Source organism: Schistocerca nitens, chromosome 1, assembly GCF_023898315.1.
Source record: "Schistocerca nitens isolate TAMUIC-IGC-003100 chromosome 1, iqSchNite1.1, whole genome shotgun sequence".
Lineage (NCBI taxonomy): Eukaryota > Metazoa > Arthropoda > Insecta > Orthoptera > Acrididae > Schistocerca > Schistocerca nitens.
In genome coordinates, this window is record NC_064614.1 from 866,015,257 (window position 1) to 866,035,079 (window position 19,823).

Consider the following 19,823-nt stretch of genomic DNA (forward strand, 5'->3'; position numbering starts at 1 on the left):
GCTTACACAACACTCGTTCGACCTATACTTGAGTGTTGCTCATCAGTGTGGGATCCGTACCAGGTCATGTTGACAGAGGAGATAGAGAAGATCCAAAGAAGTGCGGTTCGTTTCGTCACAGGGTTATTTGGTAAGTGTGATGCCGTTACGGAGATGTTTAGCAAACTCAAGGGCAGACTCTGCAAGAGAGGCACTCTGCATCGCGGTGTAGCTTGCTGTCCAGGTTTCGAGAGGGTGCGCTTCTGGATGAGGTATCGAATATATTGCTTCCCCGTACTTCTACCTCCCGAGGAGATCACGAATGTAAAATTAGAGAGATTCGAGCTTGCACGGAGGCTTTCCGGCAGTCGTTCTTCCCGCGAACCATACGCGACTGGAACAGCAAAGGGAGGTAATGACAGTGGCACGTAAAGTGCCCTCCGCCACACACCGTTGGGTGGCTTGCGGAGTATAAATGTAGATGTAGATGTAAGTGAACAGATGCTGACCACTAGCCACTGGATGCCAGAACAGACACCAATGGATTTAGGCTTGTGTTAGTATTTGGCCCGCCCTGTGTATTTCATGCCACCAGTACCACCTATATGGCTTTCCCCTATCCGCCACCTGGGGAGGCGCCCAATGGGGGATCTAACAATCCCACATGGGTGCATACTGTATTTATAGGAAATGATTCTTTTGACAAATAATAACCCAGAATTGTTTGCTCCAAATAACTTCTGGCATGGATATTAAACTAGAAACAAAGAAAGTTTCTTGCTTCCTACACATACACTCAGTCTTTTCTTGCAGACCCTACAATACCTGTATGTGTGGATGAAAATAGACAATAAGTTAAAAAAGACAAAGTTTCAAAAGATTGTAACTGGCTTAGTAAAAGGAAAATTGTATAGCACTCTGGTACAAAAAATGCTATTACACAATTGATAAAATTTTTTAACGATGATTTGACCATTTGAGAAGGATAAAAATTAATGGTATATATATTGAGATATTTTATAGTTCTAGTAAATGTTGTATTTCATGTTATATGATCTATTATAGTTATAAGCTTGACGAGTCTCCTGTACACTAAATCAATGATTTAATTTGTGTGTTATGAGACAATAAAATTCTGATTCTGATAAGCCTACAAGCATTAATGCTGAAATAAGGAGCAGCTCCATTGTGCATATCTTCTAGTGGAACAGGTATTCTCTTTTGAGTCCGTGTGGAAGAACTTCAGGCACTAACAAACAGTCACCAACAATTCCAGCCCAAGCATAGACAGAAACTGTTTGTTAGTGATTTAATGGCACACTTTTCATGAGGATTTGTCACAGTCCACACTCATTAATTTTGAATATTTACAGTCTGATCACACTGAAATGAAGGCTCATCTATAACAGCACATTTGCCCCAAAGTGAGGGTTGACACATTGTTGAATGAACAATTTATAGAAGTGTACCTGTACAAGAAAATCAGCTGCTGACAGTGCCTGCACACACTTTACGTGCTAGGGATACAGGAGGTTCTCAAGTAGCACTCTCCAGTCAGACATGTGGTCAACATCATTTCCTGCAACTGATTGTCTTATTCTGATACTAGGGTTGTCATCATTTGCACGAAGAATTTCCTCCTCTGGTTCAGGTGGCCTGAGTAATAGGGTTAAACATACCATGCCCCTGTGATGACGATCATTTGCTTCAGACAGGGTGCAGTCATTCTGGAAATGTCTCCTGGTACAAATATTAAATGCCACAGTAATTATCACCTGTTAATGCAAACAGCAAATAGGCATCTGTGAACTCTGCATGTTAGTACACTTCTGTTGCATTGTACCAGAAAATAGATCCCCGACGAACACAAGACAGTGGATGCTAAATATAGCACAGTTGTTGATGAGCACTAAACAGTTGATGCTAATGCTCAATGATGGTAGAACAATGAGGTTAGTCGCATGTCAACACAAACAGTGAAGTGAGTCACAAATCAGCATTACCTTCATTTCATTGGAACAAGAAACACTGGTGGTGAACCGAGGAATCACAACTTTCTATGCATTTTAACCAAATGCAAGCATGAGGATATTTTGAACATTTCATGAAAGAAAAGTTTCATATCCTGCTCGTAGGTTCTGTTTGTGTATGCTTTCCATGTTTAATGTGAGCTTCACTACCCGAGCCATTTGGATCCGTCCATTCACCACCAACATTTCCAAACTTTGTGCAGATGGGAGTATCCTTACAGTACATTCCCCACTCCCATTATTATCCTGGGCTCAACCTGCGGTAACATATCATCCCCACACCTTCCACCCAACAGTTTCCAATCTCTCTGTCCTATCATCTCCTCCCCATTCTTGTCTCCCACCCTGTATATTTGTCACCCTCTGCCAATGCACCTGCTTGTCATTCCCTGATCTTTTCATTTTGCACTCCTTTTTCCCCCCACCTCCCTGCTCCACAATCTCCTGATGCTATGCCTTTTTGCATTCTAGTCTCTGCACACTCTACCAGATAGCTTTCATCTCTTTCCCCACCCGTACACTACTATCCCTTCCCCTTCCCCACCCCCTCCAGACTGCTGCTTGCATCTCATTTGATAGTTGCGTTCCACCCAGAGATACTATAGCTGGTGGTCACGTGTGCATGCAGTGTGCTTACTTGTGTGTATGAATGACGTATGTCTTTCTTTTGCTGATGAAGGCTGTGGCTGAGAGCTTTGTGTAAGTGTCTTTTAATTATGCAACTTAACATGTCTTCTTTATGGTAAGTAGCAAGCTTTCCTTTCCTACATGGTTGACTAGAGGAGTAAAAAAATGAGCTCTAACATAAAAATGAAGCAGTTCAGAACCCATGTCCATATAACACATTTTATTTCACAATGTGTGAGGAATGTTCCTGAAAGTTTGGCCACACCTTTTTGTTTTTCCCTGTATGTGCGTTATTGAGCATACATAACTTTGTATCCTTGTGTTTCTCTGTAGTCCTTCTCTGCTCCACTAGTACTGGACAAAAATATTCACTAGCAGTCAGCATGGCAGTAGCATTGTGCTAGGTTTGTAAAGTATCACTACAGTGTCTTGTGTAAGCTCAGCTTCATCTGAGAGTAGTCTGAGGATAATTTGTGATGGAGCTCTGAGTGCGGGGGCTTAAAGGGTCACTCAATCCAGTCACAACTACAGTCGGTGAGGTTATGTGAATGCAGCATCCTCTGGTGCTGTGTGTAGCACCACCTTGCGGCATATGACAAGCCCTCTATAACAGTTGCTCATGGAGTCTGGTTTAAATGTCTCTTCTGCAGAGGTGCAAGAGGCATGCAATGAGCTGTGTGCAGTCAATAGACTCATTGTTGATACCATGGTTAATCTAACCCATCTACATATAATGGAATCATGTTGCCTGACTGCTTCAAATACACAATGGTCTGTTCTAAATCAAGAAGAAACATTAGAAAAAGAAGTTTGTAATTGATTAGTCGATAGGCAGAAGTTGAGAAGGGGAAGCTTGAGATTTTAGTTACCCTTTGTAAATGGAATATGTATATAGGTGATGGATGGAGTTTTACTCTCTCTATTTTGAGCTTCACAGTGCAGTACAACTGGCTCCATTAATAATTGTTCATTATAGTATCCTTTCTTCCCCTTCAATATGTAAGTGTTGCTGTTGTATACATAGTAAGTTAAGGAACGTTTCTTTGTTTTTGTAGGAAGAAATAAGAGCTTATGCTGCTGAAAATCCTGAATTTGTTCCACCACCTATAAAATCTGTGCTTACAAAGGAAGAGACTGCATTGAAAGAACGGTAAGCCTAGTACCTACTGACCAATAATAGTCATATTGCTACAGAATAAGAACTTTTTTTCACATTTGCTTATTGTTCAACATAGTTGTGTTCCCATTCATTTTGGATATACAAATGGGTCCACTAAATAAACCAAAGCAATGTTGGTTAGTGAGTTACCACATGGGAAATGATGACCTTAATCCTAATACTTAGCCAGTTGTAACAAATTTTTGTAACAAATGGTATCCTCATGGTCCAAATGACTGCTTTCTCAGTACTGAAGTATTACTGGTTGAAACAGTATTTCATTGTGTTGGTTGCATAATTTCTGTCTGATATTGTTGTAATGCTATGTGAGAACTCCAGTGCTGAGTGACAGGGCTCTGCTCAGGCCATAGGCATCTCTTACTGTTGATGATCCGTGTCCCTTGAACATGATGCAGAGCATGTATTTCAGGATGCAAAACGCTCACAGAAGAAGCCATCACATATTTTCATGTCAGCTAAGAAAACATTTCATTGAAGAACAGACTGAGATTGTGTGCTCTGAGTTACCATCCCATGATGACGTCACCCTTATTAGTGACAAATGTCTCCTTATTTAAACCTTCTACAGTGGGCTCTCAGGGCCACCCGTTTCCATCCCCCCTCCTGGTGGTTGGGGGCACATCTTCTTCTGTTGCTCTCAAAGCTTCCCCTTTGGGAGCACTGACCCCATCGATGACAGGGACATTACTCCCCTCCCTCCCAGCCAGAGAAGCAACAGCCTCCTCTGACTCCTCTCGCATGGAAGGGATTCCTTGGGAATCTCCGTTTCAAACTCTCCTCAAGTGCTAAAGCAAACACCAGCCAGTGGCTGAAGGAACTACTGGCTGCTGATCAGTGGTATTCATGGTCTTTATCTGTACCTGAAGCTCCTTCCCAGAAGCCCTCCGTGCAAGCCCCTAAAGAGCGGCAAGAGGGCAAACAGTCCAAGAAGAAGACTGTTCAGAAACTTGAGACTCTGCTGACCCCCACACTACCACTCCCTAATAGTTCCGCATTTGAGGACGAGGTGGAGAGTCTAGTGTCTCTTAAGGACCTAGATCTTGCCAACACTTCAGATGCAATGGTCCTGGATACTAGCACCCAACCACTGGCAGGAGGTGACCCTGAGGCGTAAACTGCCTCCTCGGTCCCTTCATGCCTTCTCAGAAAACTGACAGCGTAATCCTCGAGTGGAACTGCGGTACTTTTTTTCCCGCCTGTCTGAGTTATGCCAACTTTTAAGCACTACATCTGCCCTTCGCACTGCCCTTCAGGAAACCTGGTTTCCCCGCAATGCGGACTCCCGCCCTACATGGCTATCGCAGGTACTATAAAAACCATACTGACTGTAACAGAATGTCATGCGGAGTCTGTATTTATGTCCTTACCTCTGTCTATAGCAAACCTTTGCCTCTTCAAACAACTATAGAGGCTGTGGCTGTCAGGGGGAGGGAAACGTAAGAAATTACCATCTGTATCATCTACCTTCCTCCAAGTGGTGAAGTGCTGCGTCATGTATTGGTTGCACTAATTTCTGGGATATCTCCACCTTTTCTACTTCTGGGTGATTTTTAATGCCCATAACCCTTTGTTGCGTGAAATGAAGGTTACTGGCCATTGTAAAGATGTGGAGGATCTACTAACCCAACTCGACTTTGCTTCCTAAATACAGGTGCCCCCACTGATTTCAATGTGGCACATGTCACATACTTGGCCATTGATTGCTCAGTTTGCAGTCCTGGCCTTCTTCCGTGTATCCATACTCACAGCAACTTGTGTGATATGATCACTTTCCACTCTTCCTGTTCCTCTCCCAGCATCACTCACCTGGACGCTTGACCAGATGGGCTCTTACCAAGGTTGACTGGGACGCTTCCACCTCCACTACCACTGTTGAACCTCTGTTGCATGGCACCATTGATGAGGTGATCCAGTCCATCTCTACTGCCATTATTGCCGCAGCTGAATCGGCAATACCATGTTCCTCAGGTTGCCCCTGGTGGAAGACATAGCCTTGGTGGTCGCGGGAAATCGTTAAATCATTACAATCATTAGAAACTGTCCCTCTAACATCATAAGCCATCTGTGCGTGGAGCACCTCATTGCCTACAGATGACTCCGCACCCGGCTCCATCAGCTCATCAAAAAACAGAAGCATTAGTGTTGGGAACGATACATCTCCACCATTGAAACATGAACCTCTCCTTCCCAGGTTTGGACCAAGCTCAGACGCCTTTATGGATATCAGAGCTCTGCAGGTATGCCTTGAATTTCCATAGATGGAGCTGTATTTGCCGATCCAGACGTCATTGCAGAGCATCTTGTCAAACATTATGTTTGCACCTCTGTGTCTGAGAATTACTGTCCCACCTTTCATCTCCTAAAATAGCGGATCGGATGCAACGAGAACACCTGTATTTTGCTCCCCGCCACCCTGAGCCGTATAATGCTCCCTTCAGTGAGTGGGAATTTCCCAATATGCCTGATGAGTGTCCTGATAGAACCCCTGGACCAGACCACATCCATTCCCAAAGGATTAAACATCTTTCAGTGGATTATCAGTGCCACCTTTTTGCCATCTTCAACCGCATCTGGAGCGATGGCGAATTCCCGTTGCAGTGGTGGGAAAGTGTAATTGTCCCAGTGTTAAAGCCTGGTAAGAACCCCCTGGAAGTGGATAGCTGTCATCCTCACCAAGTTTTGTGCAAGGCGCTCAAACGTATGGTGAGCCAGTGGTTGTGTTGGCTCGTTGAGTCTCAAGGTCTTCTGGCCCCATCCCAGGGCGGTTTTCGATGAGGTCACTCCATCATTGACAACTTGGTCTATCTGGAGTCTGTCATCCGAACGGCCTTTTCCTGGTGTCAACACCTCATCGCTGTCTTTTTTGACATGACGAAAGCCTACGATGCCACATGGTGACACCACATCCTCGCTGCTCTGCACAAGTGGTGTCTCCAGTGCCCCCTCCCAATTTTTGTTCAGACTTTTTGTCGCTCTCCACTTTCAGAGTTTGAGTCAGTGGTTCATACAGTTCACCCCACATCCAAGAGAATGGGGTCCTAAAGAGCTCCGTCCTGAGCATCCCACTCTTTTTAATTGCCGTTAATGGACTCACACTAGCAGTGGTGTCCTCAGTATCTCCCTTCGTATATGCTGATGATTTTTGTATTTCCTTCTATTCATCTTCTATTGATGTGGCTAAATGTCGACTGCAGGGAGCCACACGAAAGGCACAGTTGTGAGCTTTCACTCACGTCTTTCAGTTTTCAGCCACCAAGACTTGCATCATGCACTTCTGTCATTGTCATACTTTCCACCCCCATCTGGAACTTTACCTCGATGACCAACTATTGAATGTAGTGGAGACTTACCGCTTTTTAGGACTAGTTTTTGATACTCGCTTAACTTGGCTTCCCCATCTTCGTCACCTCAAGGGAAAGTGCTGGTGGCATCTTAATATTATTCGGTGCATTAACCACACCGACTGGGGTGCTGATCGCCCTGCACTGCTGCACCACCTGTACAGATCCCTTGTGCAGTCCCGTCTTGGCTATGGGAGCCTGGTGTGTGGTTCAGCATCACCCTCAGTGTTGCAGCTGCTGGACCCTATACACCACTGCGCAGCATCACCCCCAGTGTTGCAGCTGCTGGACCCTATACACCACTGCGGAGTTCAGCTTGCGACAGGAGCTTTCCGAACCAGTCCAGTGAACAGCCTCCTAGTAGAAGCTGGTGTTTCTCCATTGCGGATTAGGTGACAGCATCTGCTTGCGAATTATATCAGCATCCAAACTGCTATCTTCTCTTCCCTAGCACATCAATCCGTCTCTCGCAACGGCGGCCCAGATGGGGATTCCAAGTGCACTCCATGTCCAGTTGCTTCTTACTGCACTCGACACTTTCCCTCTACCACCTGTCCTTCGGGTCCATTCACGAATGCCTCCATGGTGCATGCCTCAGCCTCAGCTTTGTCTGGACCTATCACAAGGCCCAAAAGTCTCAGTACCACCTGAGGCCCTCTGCCGGCAGCTTTTCTTTATTCTCTGCGAGTTCCAGGGCTCAGAAATAGTCTACACCGATAGCTCTATAGTAGATCGTCATGTTGGCTACACTTACACTCATGCTGGTCATACTGAACAGCGCTCCTTACCAGATGGCTGCAGTGTTTTCATGGCAGATTTGGTAGCCGTCTCTCACACTCTTGAGCATATTCGCTCCTGTGCAGGTGAGTCCTATTTCATCTGTAATGAATCCATTAGCAGCCTACAAGCTCTCGACCAGTGCTTCCCTCACCACCCTTTGGTAATGACTCTCCAGGAGTCTCTTTATGCCACCATAAACAGTGGACTTTCAGTGTCCTACATTTGGAATCCAGGAGATGTCTGGATCCCGGCAATGAACTTGCTGACAGACTTGTCAAAGAAGCTACCGGTCAACCAACTCCGGAGATCGGCCCACCAGAGACTTGTCTCTAGTCGGTCTTATGCAGCAAAGTTGTAGGATTTTGGATACTGAATGACGCACCCTCAATACACCAAATGAACAATGTGTTGTCAAGGAGACAACAAATGTATGGCAGTTATCCATGCAAGCCACTCGCAGGGACTCCTTTATCCTTTGCTGGTTCTGCATACTTGGCTGTCTCATAGTCACATCCTCTGTCGTGAGGATGCACCTCATGTCACTATGGTTCCCTCTTGACTGTCATCCACGTCTTGTTGGACTGCCCAATTTTAGCTGCTCTGTGGCAGACTCTTAACCTTCCCGGCACCGTGCCTACAGTGTTGAACGACAGTGCCTCAACAGCTGATATTGTTTTATTCGTGAGGGGAGCTTTTATTACACAGTGTAAGGGTGAGCATCTGACCTTCTCTCCCAGGCCTCCACCCTCCCTCCATTTTAACTCTTTCTCACCCTTTCTTTGCTTTTCGTTTGCCTTGGTGTGTGTCTTTTCCCTATCTATGTTCCTCTAGCTTTGTCTTCTAGTGTTTTGCAGAGTGACTGACTCATCCTTTTTAAATTTGTTATCAGCCAATGCAGGCCAACTGCTATATTATTTTAATGCCTTCCACTACTTTTTCATTTTAGTGTACATTTTCCCCTTTTGTTAGCTGCTTTCGTTTTCTTCTTTTGCTTTCCCTGACTCCTTTTGGGAGACCTGTTTGAATGTGGAAAAAGGGATTGATGGCCACGTAGTGTCCCGTTTACTCCCCACACCAACCAACCAACCAACCAACCAACCAACCAACCAACCTGACCTGGTTCCGTGCAACTTTTTCTTATTTTCACACATGAAAAGGGGTATGAAAGGACTTGATTTAACAACATTGATGAAGTCAAGAAAACAATGAGGGAGGAGCTGTGAGCCATTTCTAAAGATGACTGCAAAAAATGTTTCAAACAGTGGAACAGATGTATTAGTTGTAACGGAGAGGTTTTTTGAAGTGGATGATGTTGTTTTGTAAACAATTTGAAAACACATAGCTTTTAAAAATTAAATCTAGTTTTTTTATTTGTTTATTTTTATTCCCCCTTCCCTTCATACACAAACTATTGAGGCATATTAGTGTTGATGAGTTATTTGTTTCTATATTGTGTTCATGTGACTTTGGGGTTAATAGGGATATTTGGATGAGACGTATATATGCAGAATGCTTTTGATTCCTGTTCTTTCTCATTCAGCTTATTAGATGCTCTTATTATTTATTTCCCATATAGTATTGCCGGGAAACCAGAGAAACCGCCAACGTCTGGTTACAGTTTATTTTCACGTTTGATGCTTGTCAGCCCAGATATGAAGAAAGTACCACCAAAAGAGCGCATGTCACAGGTTTCTCGAATGTGGAAGAGTCTTACAAATGATCAGAAGAAAAAATATAAAGAACAAGTATTACATGTAAGTAAACTTCATTTTGACAGTATTCCTAAATTATATTATTTTTAATTGCTGTATTTTTGTAACTGATATCTTTTCAGCTGTTTATTTCTTCACACTTTTATTTAAAGAGAAAACCTTTTGTGCAGTTGATTGTTTCAAGAATAAAAAAACTGGAAATTATTTAATGGTGTTATTTGATTATGTATGGTTTGCCCCCAAAAATAGTTACAATAATTCTGGAAAAAATGATTTTAATGAAATCAAACTTAAGCGTAGTGGCTTACAAAATAGCTCCTTGTTGAGAGAGTATACATTGCATCTAACATGACCGTCACTCTCCATAACAATACTGGAAATCTTGCCACAGTCACTAGGAAATTGTGATTGTCTCAAAATGGCTTGGTTTCAGATCCTGTTTAATGTGATGACACACAAAGAATTTAATCAGGAGATATCTGAGCTTTAGGTTGTAGGAAAGATTTGGGTATGCTTGATTTCCAGCCAGACACCTATGACAATCAAATACCTGAGTTTGGAATACTCCATTTAGGCGTAATTGTAAAGAGTCGCTGACTTCAGAACAATTTTGACCTTAGTTCACAAAGTGAACTCAGTTCAGGAATCCATTCTGATGTGTAAACTAAACTTGGATCAATTGAATGAGGTTCAGTGTGGATCTACATTAGCACAAAACACACTTAGCAGCACCACTAGAATCAGCTATTGACACAATGCGCTTTGACCGCAAGTATTAATTGCACATCATAGACACACATTATTATTTTCAAAGGTGTCATGTTGTAAAGATTGAGGAAAATAAGAAGGAAAAGATGTGTTCTTCAGACTTCTCCAAAGCTGAAAAAGAATTATTGCTTGAAATCATATTGGGTCAATATAATGACCCAATAGGAGACAGCAAAACTGATAAAGTTACCACAACCGACAAAGAAAAGGTGTGGGAAGAAGGTGCTGTTGACTTAAATTAACTGAACATAGGGACAAACTGTGACTGGGAAAATCTGACTGTGTTGTCTACACTACTATATAAAGGCAAGTCATTGTTTAACATTGTTACCAAAAACCTCAAAAAGTTCTTAACCTATTTACTTCAAATATTCACATGCTCTGTACTGCACAACTGTGTTTTTGTTTTGTCTGTCATAATCAGTTTTAACTACGATAGCAGGACATTTAAACCATTACACAAATTGTTTCTAATGTATCCTTTCTTCTTATACACAATTTAAACAAGAATTGTGTACACAAAATCTTCTGTTTTATTGTCTTCCTCACAGTCAGTTATAACAGGAAACAAGGAAGTCATTTTTTATAGCTTATCAACACATGATTAGAATACTACTACAGAATATGAATTGTCTGAAAATCTGCAATGCTATGCAAAATGTTGTCATTGAAACAGTTGGAGAGGTCTCTCAAACCACCTTTGCCAATGATCCCAAGCAATTTACCCATTGATTTTAAGGAACTTTCATTCCTTATCAAGTTTTCATTTGCAATAATGGTAAACAAGACTCACATTCCGAGAGAGAGAGAGAGAGAGAGAGAGAGAGAGAGGGGGGGGGGGTGAACAGAGATGGGGGTAGAGAAGGAGATAAGAACACATAGCCAATTACTATACATATTTAGCAATTGTAGACCATTGCTGAGTTTGTTAGTAACAATATAAAGTAAAGAACCAAGAAAGCATTCACTCACCACAAGATGTAATTTAGGACACACTTATTTCATCCCTCTGTAATTACCTGTGCTCTGTAAACTCAAGCAAAACCAGTATCAAAACTTTTTGAGGTTGAAATGGATTATAGTGGAGGCAGTGATTTTCATAGGGCAATTGTTATGAAAAGTGGGCAGAAGGCAGTTGCAACCCTGAAGCCACAATTTATTCCTATTTCCAACCATTGTCATGACATCATCTTGTAGAAATATTCCCTATGATGACAATCCGAATCGTCATCCCAAAGTTATATATGTTGGATTGTATACATTTTATTATTCTCAGATTAAATTTTTGAAGAAGAGCTTGCTGCATAAAAGGTAGTTTATAATACAATCCATTATGTTCTTACTCATTTATTGTTCTGATACAAGTTTAAGTAACATTGAAGGTTGCAGTTTATTCATAACATTAGTAAACAAAGAGACAGGTGTAACTTCAATTGAAAATGTTGTTCCTCTCATTGGTGGTGATGACGATGAAAGAGAGAATATTAATGTTGAGCTGGTAAGAATGATAGTGTAAGATCACTCTGACAGATATACATTATGTGTTTTCAATTAAAAATAACCTCAATTACAGGAAAATATATAACATACAACACAGTTTTCTGCTATAGAATGTGTGGTGTCAGACTCACATCTTAGAAATAAAAAAAATTAAATTTTCTCAATGTGAAATACCAATTTCACTAAAGAAGATTAAAAGTACCTCCAGCACAGACATAGAATAAAAGTACAGTGCCTGCTCATGGAATGTGAAGTAAGAGACTTAGCACTAAAAGAAGATAGAAGAAATTAAAGAACTGCAGCAAGTGAAAAATAATGAGGTTTTTGAACGGACACTTTATAAGTTTATTTCATTTTTAACTGTTTTTGAATAAATGAATTGTTAATAAGTGCCGCCTTCACATTGCCTTGTGACTTGTATAAGCTGTATTTTCTGTAGGTGCAGAAATTTCTTTTTAGGGTGCTCTCTTAAAAAATACAGTGTTATCTGATTCAGGCTCCTTATCCAGCTCACTGACAGCAATGTTGTGCACAAATACTGTGACTATAATAATTGCTATGTGATTTAGTTTTATGCTGACAATGAGTCCTAAACTTAAACAACTCGGCATTTTGCACATTAACAAACTTAACCAAAGGCAAAGAAATAGTAAGAGGAAAAAAATTCCGAGAGTTGAATTGGGTTTGGAAATGAGATAACTGGACAGCATTTTGGAATGCAGCTCTGGAGCCACTGAAACCATTTTCAGTTGAACACTGGCTGGTTATTAAGTGATGTACATATTCCCCCCAAGAAACCATGGACCTTGACATTGGTGGGGAGGCTTGTGTGCCTCAGCGATACAGATGGCCGTACCGTAGGTGCAACCACAACGGAGGGGTATCTGTTGAGAGGCCAGACAAACATGTGGTTCCTGAAGAGGGGCAGCAGCCTTTTCAGTAGTTGTAGGGGCAACAGTCTGGATGATTGACTGATCTGGCCTTGTAACATTAACCAAAAGGGCCTTGCTGTGCTGGTACTGCGAACGGCAGAAAGCAAGGGGAAACTACAGCCGTAATTTTTCTTGAGGGCATGCAGCTGTACTGTATGGTTAAATGATGATGGCGTCCTCTTGGGTAAAATATTCCGGAGGTAAAATAGTCCCCCATTCGGATCTCCGGGCGGGGACTACTCAAGAGGATGTCGTTATCAGGAGAAAGAAAACTGGCGTTCTGCGGACCGGAGCGTGGAATGTCACATCCCTTAATGGGGTAGGTAGGTTAGAAAACTTAAAAAGGGAAATGGATAGGTTAAAGTTAGATATAGTGGGAATTAGTGAAGTTCGGTGGCAGGAGGAACAAGACTTTTGGTCAGGTGAATACAGGGTTATAAATACAAAATCAAATAGGGGTAATGCAGGAGTAGGTTTAATAATGAATAAAAAAATAGGAGTGCGGGTAAGCTACTACAAACAGCATAGTGAACGCATTATTGTGGCCAAGATAGACACAAAGCCCACACCTACTACAGTAGTACAAGTTTATATTCCAACTAGCTCTGCAGATGATGAAGAAATTGATGAAATGTATGATGAGATAAAAGAAATTATTCAGGTAGTGAAGGGAGACGAAAATTTAATAGTCATGGGTGATTGGAATTCGAGAGTAGGAAAAGGGAGAGAAGGAAACATAGTAGGTGAATATGGATTGGGGGAAAGAAATGAAAGAGGAGGCCCTCTGGTAGAATTTTGCACAGAGCATAACTTAATCATAGCTAACACTTGGTTCAAGAATCATAAAAGAAGGTTGTACACATGGAAGAATCCTGGAAATACTAGAAGGTATCAGATAGATTATATAATGGTAAGACAGAGATTTAGGAACCAGGTATTAAATTGTAAGACATTTCCAGGGGCAGATGTGGACTCTGACCACAATCTATTGGTTATGAGCTGTAGATTAAAACTGAAGAAACTGCAAAAAGGTGGGAATTTAAGGAGATGGGACCTGGACAAACTGATAAAACCAGAGGTTGTACAGAGTTTAAGGGAGAGCATAAGGGAACAATTGACAGAAATGAGCGGGAAAAATACAGTAGAAGAAGAATGGGTAGCTCTGAGGGATGAAGCAGTGAAGGCAGCAGAGGATCAAGCAGGTAAAAAGACGATGGCTAGTAGAAATCCTTGGGTAACAGAAGAAATATTGAATTTAATTGATGAAAGGAGAAAATATAAAAATGCAGTAGTAAATGAAGCAGGCAAAAAGGAATACAAACATCTCAAAAATGAGATCGGCAGGAAGTGCAAAATGGCTAAGCAGGGATGGCTAGAGGACAAATGTAAGGATGTAGAGGCTTATCTCGCTAGGGGTAAGATTGATACTGCCTACAGGGAAATTAGAGAGACCTTTGGAGAAAAGAGAACCACTTGTATGAATATCAAGAGCTCAGATGGAAACCCAGTTGTAAGCAAAGAAGGGAAAGCAGAAAGGTGGAAGGAGTATATACAGGGTCTATACAAGGGCGATCTACTTGAGGACAATATTCTGGAAATGGAAGAGAATGTAGATGAAGACGAAATGGGAGATATAATACTGTGTGAAGAGTTTGACAGAGCACTGAAAGACCTGAGTCGAAACAAGGCCCCGGGAGTAGACAACATTCCATTAGAACTACTGACGGCCTTGGGAGGACCAGTCCTGACAAAACTCTACCATCTGGTGAGCAAGATGTATGAGACAGGCGAAATACCCTCAGACTTGAAGAAGAATATAATAATTCCAATCTCAAAGAAAGCAGGTGTTTACAGATGTGAAAATTACCGAACTATCAGTTTAATAAGCCACAGCTGCAAAATACTAACGCGAATTCTTTACAGACGAATGGAAAAACTAGTAGAAGCCAACCTTGGGGAAGATAGTTTGGATTTCGTAAAAATATTGGAACACGTGAGGCAATACTGACCCTACGACTTATCTTAGAAAAAAGATTAAGGGAAGGCAAACCTACATTTCTAGCATTTGTAGACTTAGAGAAAGCTTTTGACAATGTTGATTGGAATACTCTCTTTCAAATTCTAAAGGTGGCAGGGGTAAAATACAGGGAGCGAAAGGCTATTTACAATTTGTACAGAAACCAGATGGCAGTTATAAGAGTCGAGGGACATGAAAGGGAAGCAGTGGTTGGGAAGGGAGTGAGACAGGGTTGTAGCCTCTCCCCGATGTTATTCAATCTGTGTATTGAGCAAGCAGTAATGGAAACAAAAGAAAAATTCGGAGTAGGTATTAAAATCCATGGAGAAGAAATAACAACTTTCAGGTTCGCCGATGACATTGTAATTCTGTCAGAGACAGCAAAGGACTTGGAAGAGCAGTTGAATGGAATGGACAGTGTCTTGAAAGGTGGGTATAAGATGAACATCAACAAAAGCAAAACGAGGATAATGGAATGTAGTCCAATTAAGTCGGGTGGTGCTGAGGGAATTAGATTAGGAAATGAGACACTTAAAGTAGTAAAGGAGTTTTGCTATTTGGGGAGCAAAATAACTGATGATGGTCGAAGTAGAGAGGATATAAAATGTCACTGGCAATGGCAAGGAAAGCGTTTCTGAAGAAGAGAAATTTGTTAACATTGAGTATAGATTTAAGTGTCAGGAAGTCGTTTCTGCAAGTATTTGTATGGAGTGTACCATGTATGGAAGTGAAACATGGACGATAAATAGTTGGGACAAGAAGAGAATAGAAGCTTTCGAAATGTGGTGCTGCAGAAGAATGCTGAAGATTAGATGGGTAGGTCACATAACTAATGAAGAGGTATTGAATAGAATTGGGGAGAAGAGGAGTTTGTGGCACAACTTGACGAGAAGAAGGGACCGGTTGGTAGGACATGTTCTGAGGCATCAAAGGATCACAAATTCAGCATTGGAGGGCAGCGTGGAGGGTAAAAATTGTAGAGGGAGACCAAGAGATGAATACATTAAGCAGATTCAGAAGGACGTTGGTTGCAGTAACTACTGGGAGATGAAGAAGCTTGCACAGGATAGAGTAGCATGGAGAGCTGCATCAAACCAGTCTCAGTACTGAAGACCACAACAACAAACAACAACATATTCTTACTACTATTTTCGTTCAGCAATGCATGTGCAGTTGTAGTATCATCTTAAACGTAAGTTTGGTACTTAAAAATTTTATATGACTCTGTAGTTACTACAATTAGAGTATAGAGAACATTTTGGAAGAGGGTTCAGTTGTTAGTAGTGCTATCAAAACCCATGTCGTTAACTGTTGACTGAAAATATTTCAGATTTTCCTTTCTTACTCTGCCCCTACAAGTCTGCAGGGTGGTTTTTCCACCAGGTACAAACTCTGGGGATTGATTGATTGGAGGCTACAGAACAAAATAGGTCTAATGAACTTATGTCCAGAAACACATTGTTTCCATGTTTGAGACAATTTATTCTGTCATACATTGTTACAAAGACTGTGGTATAGTAAGCACAGTGCCATGCAGTCATAGTTACAATACGTGTTGAAAATGGTTTCCGTGTGCCTCAAGGCATGCATGTACATGCCGTAGTATGTACTGTAATTGGATAGATAAAAAAATCTGCTCACCAAATGGTGGCGGAACACACACATAAAATGATTTGGCAAGCTTTCGGAGCCAGTGACTCCTTCTTCAGGCAGAAGTGTTGAAGTCCCAAGGAAGAGGGGTGAAAGAAAAGGACTGGAGAGATCTAGGAAAAGGGATAGATTTTGGAAAAGTCATCCAGAACTGTGGGTCAGGAGAGACTTGCCAGACGATATGAGAAGGAAAGACTGATTGTTGGGGGCTGCACCAGATGAGATTTGAATACCTGGGTGCTTAAAGATGGAAGACAGGGTAATATCAAGACAGAGATTACTGCTAAAACATTGTGTATGTGTTAATATGAGTGAAAAGCTAAGCACATTGTAGGTAACAGAGGTGGGAAGTGGACAGCAAAAAAAAAGCCAGGTAAGAAAATGAAAGATGTAGAAAACTAAAGCGGAGTGAAGAAAGTGGTAGTTACTGTGAAGAAATGCTGAGACAAAAGAAATTAATGTAAATTAAGGGCAGTTGGGAGATGAGAACAAAGGACATATTGTAGCAGTAGTTCCCACCTGCAGAGTTCTGAGAAACTGGTGTCTGGGGGAAGAATCCAGTTGGCATTGTGGTGAAACAGGCACCGAGGTTGTAATTGTCATGTTGTAGAGCATGCTCTGCAACAGGATATTGTGTGTTGCCAGTATACACCATCTGTGTATGCTCATTCATCCTAATTGATAATTTGGTGGTAGTCATGCTGATGTAAAAGACTGAACAGTGTTTACGTAACAGCTGGTATTGGGAGAAGGTATTCAGAGATTTCAGGAATTTTAATGGTGAGGCTGACCTCTTAAAACCCATAGAACCTCTGAATAGCTTCTCGCAATTAAATTTCATATGATCCTATTCTGAATCCCGTGTCACTTTTCTTTATGTTGATCTTGTCCTCACTGAAGGCCAACTACATACTTCTGTCCACATCAGACCTACTAACAAACAGCAGTACTTACATTTGGGCAGTTTCCATTCTTTCCATGTCAAACGTTCCCTCCCAGGCAGCCTTGACATTCGAGGGGAATGTATTTGTTTGGCTGCATACTATTTACAACAATACACCACCGTTCTCACCTCAGCCATCACTGCATGTGATTACCCCACCAGCCTAGTTCAAATTCAGATTTCCTGGGCCATCACATCCAATCCTGGTACTGCTGATCCTTCCAAAAAAACAACTTTGGAGCACACCACTGGTTGCTGAGTATTATCCTGGTCTGGAATGTATTAATCAGCTACTTCAACAAGGCCATGACTACCTAAAATCCCAATCTCAACAATATTCTTGTCAGACCCTATGCTCCTTCTGCACTGATCTCCCTACCCTATGACTCATACCTCTGTGGTCATCCCTGCTGGAAGACTTGCTCTATACATCCTCCAACTACCACCTATACCAGCCCTGTACCTGGTAAAACATATACTATCAAAGGGAGGTCCACCTGTGAAACGACACATCATATACCAGTTGTTGTGTAAACACCGCTTGTCCTTTTATGTCTTTGTGACTACCACCAAGTTATCCAGTTAGGATCAAAGGAAATAGGCAGAGGGTGTACACTGGCACAACATATTATCCTGTTGCAGAGCATGCTCTACGACATGACAATCGTGACCTCAGTGCCTGTTCCACAACATGCACCATCTTAATTCTTCACCCAGACACCAGTTTCTCATAACTTTGCAGCTGGGAACTAGTGCCACAACATGTCCTTGGCTCTTGCCGCCCACCTGGCCTTAATTTACATTAATTTCTTTTGTCTCACCATTTCTTCACAGTAACTACTCCTTTCTTCACTCTGTTTTAGTTTTCTACATCTTTCATTTTCTTACCTGTCTATTTTTTCCATCCCCATCCCATCTCTGCTGCATATAAAGCACTTAGCTTTTCATCCTTAGTAACTTGTAAACAATGTTTTAGCAGTTACCTCTGTCTTGAATATTACCCACCTTCCACCATTAAGCTCTCAGGTTCTCAAATCTCAATCTGGTGCAGTCCCCAACAATTAGTCTTTCTTTCTCATCCCATGCGGGTAAGTCTCCCCTGACCTGCGACTGTGGGTGACTTTTCCAAAGTCTACCCCTTTTCGTAGACTGCACCAGTCCTTTTCTTTCACCCCTCTTCCTTCCCCTTCAACTCTTCTGTGTGAAGAAGGAGCCACTGGCTCAGAAAGCTTGCCTAATTATAACCTTCTTTAATATGTGTGTTCTGTCGCCACTTGGCGAGTAGATTTTTTATCTATCCAATTACATTACAGCCACATAACCCTTCGAATCATCAATGTCAATCCTTCCAACAGGTGAGGCAAAGTCACACACAAAAAACGCCAATTGTCCCAGACCACACATTGCGATTGGACTGGTGCTGAATGGGGGATTCTGCATACTATCCTGTAGATGACTGTTATGATAGTTGAAGATACCACTGCGTGTAAAGGTGGCCTCATCTCTGAGTAGGGTGGATGGCACAAATCCTGGAATCCTGGTTGCCTGGTGAAGCAACAAGAGACAAAACTGCTCCCAATGTGGAAAGTCTGTTGCTAGTAATTCCTGCACACATTGTAAGCAATAAGGGTAGTAACAATTGTCATGGAAACTGTACCACACAGTCATCTGGCTTATCTTGTACTGGTGGGCCAACTGCCTTGTACTGACACTTCCACGGTGTTAATCGCATTTTTCTCCAAGTATGGTGTTTGAACATGTGGCGTACATCCTTCATGATTTCCTGCTTCCTGAAATGGCCCTGTCTCAGACAAACAGCAAAACATATTGCAGACATTGTATGCTGTGGTTGTCGGCAGGGATAGGTCTCCTGATACCGCCTTGCTGCCTGACGTCCGTTGCCATTTGCTATTCCATAAGTAAACACCTGCTGGCAGGTTCTCGATTTGAATACGGAACAATTGTGTACAAAACTGTATCACATCCACCACAAGGTGAGTCAGGAAGAGAAGTGAATCGATCACAGCTTCACCAATTACTACAGCAGGAGAGAGCACTAGGACATGATGTAGAGGAACAGTACCACCCTCTAGCAGGAAACCGTGCATACTGTAACTGTGGCCACATGTTGCAGTGCGTGGTAGACTGCAGTCTATGTGACAAAGTATGATTGAAGAAATGGTCTCTAGCATGGAAAGTTCATTAGACCTTTTTTGTTCTGTACCCTCTCATCGATCAATCCCTAGAGCTTGTTTATGGTGGAAAAAAATCACCATGCATAAAATGCTTTTAAACTAGCAACATTAATTGGGACTCATCTCCAGGAATAGTTATGCTATCCGTCTACATCTGCACCCATTCCTC

General features: G+C 42.0%; 1 protein-coding gene across 5 annotated transcripts in view; it reads left to right on the plus strand.

Annotated features, from left to right (window-relative positions):
- LOC126263580 (nucleolar transcription factor 1-A-like) overlaps positions 1–19,823 on the plus strand; it is a 205,838-nt gene that overhangs the window by 131,292 nt on the left and 54,723 nt on the right. For all 5 annotated transcript variants that reach the window (XM_049960686.1, XM_049960676.1, XM_049960689.1 and 2 more), the window contains 2 exons: positions 3,692–3,786; positions 9,514–9,691. In XM_049960686.1, the coding sequence (XP_049816643.1) occupies positions 3,692–3,786; positions 9,514–9,691 (273 nt within the window). The remainder of the gene's footprint in view (positions 1–3,691; positions 3,787–9,513; positions 9,692–19,823) is intronic.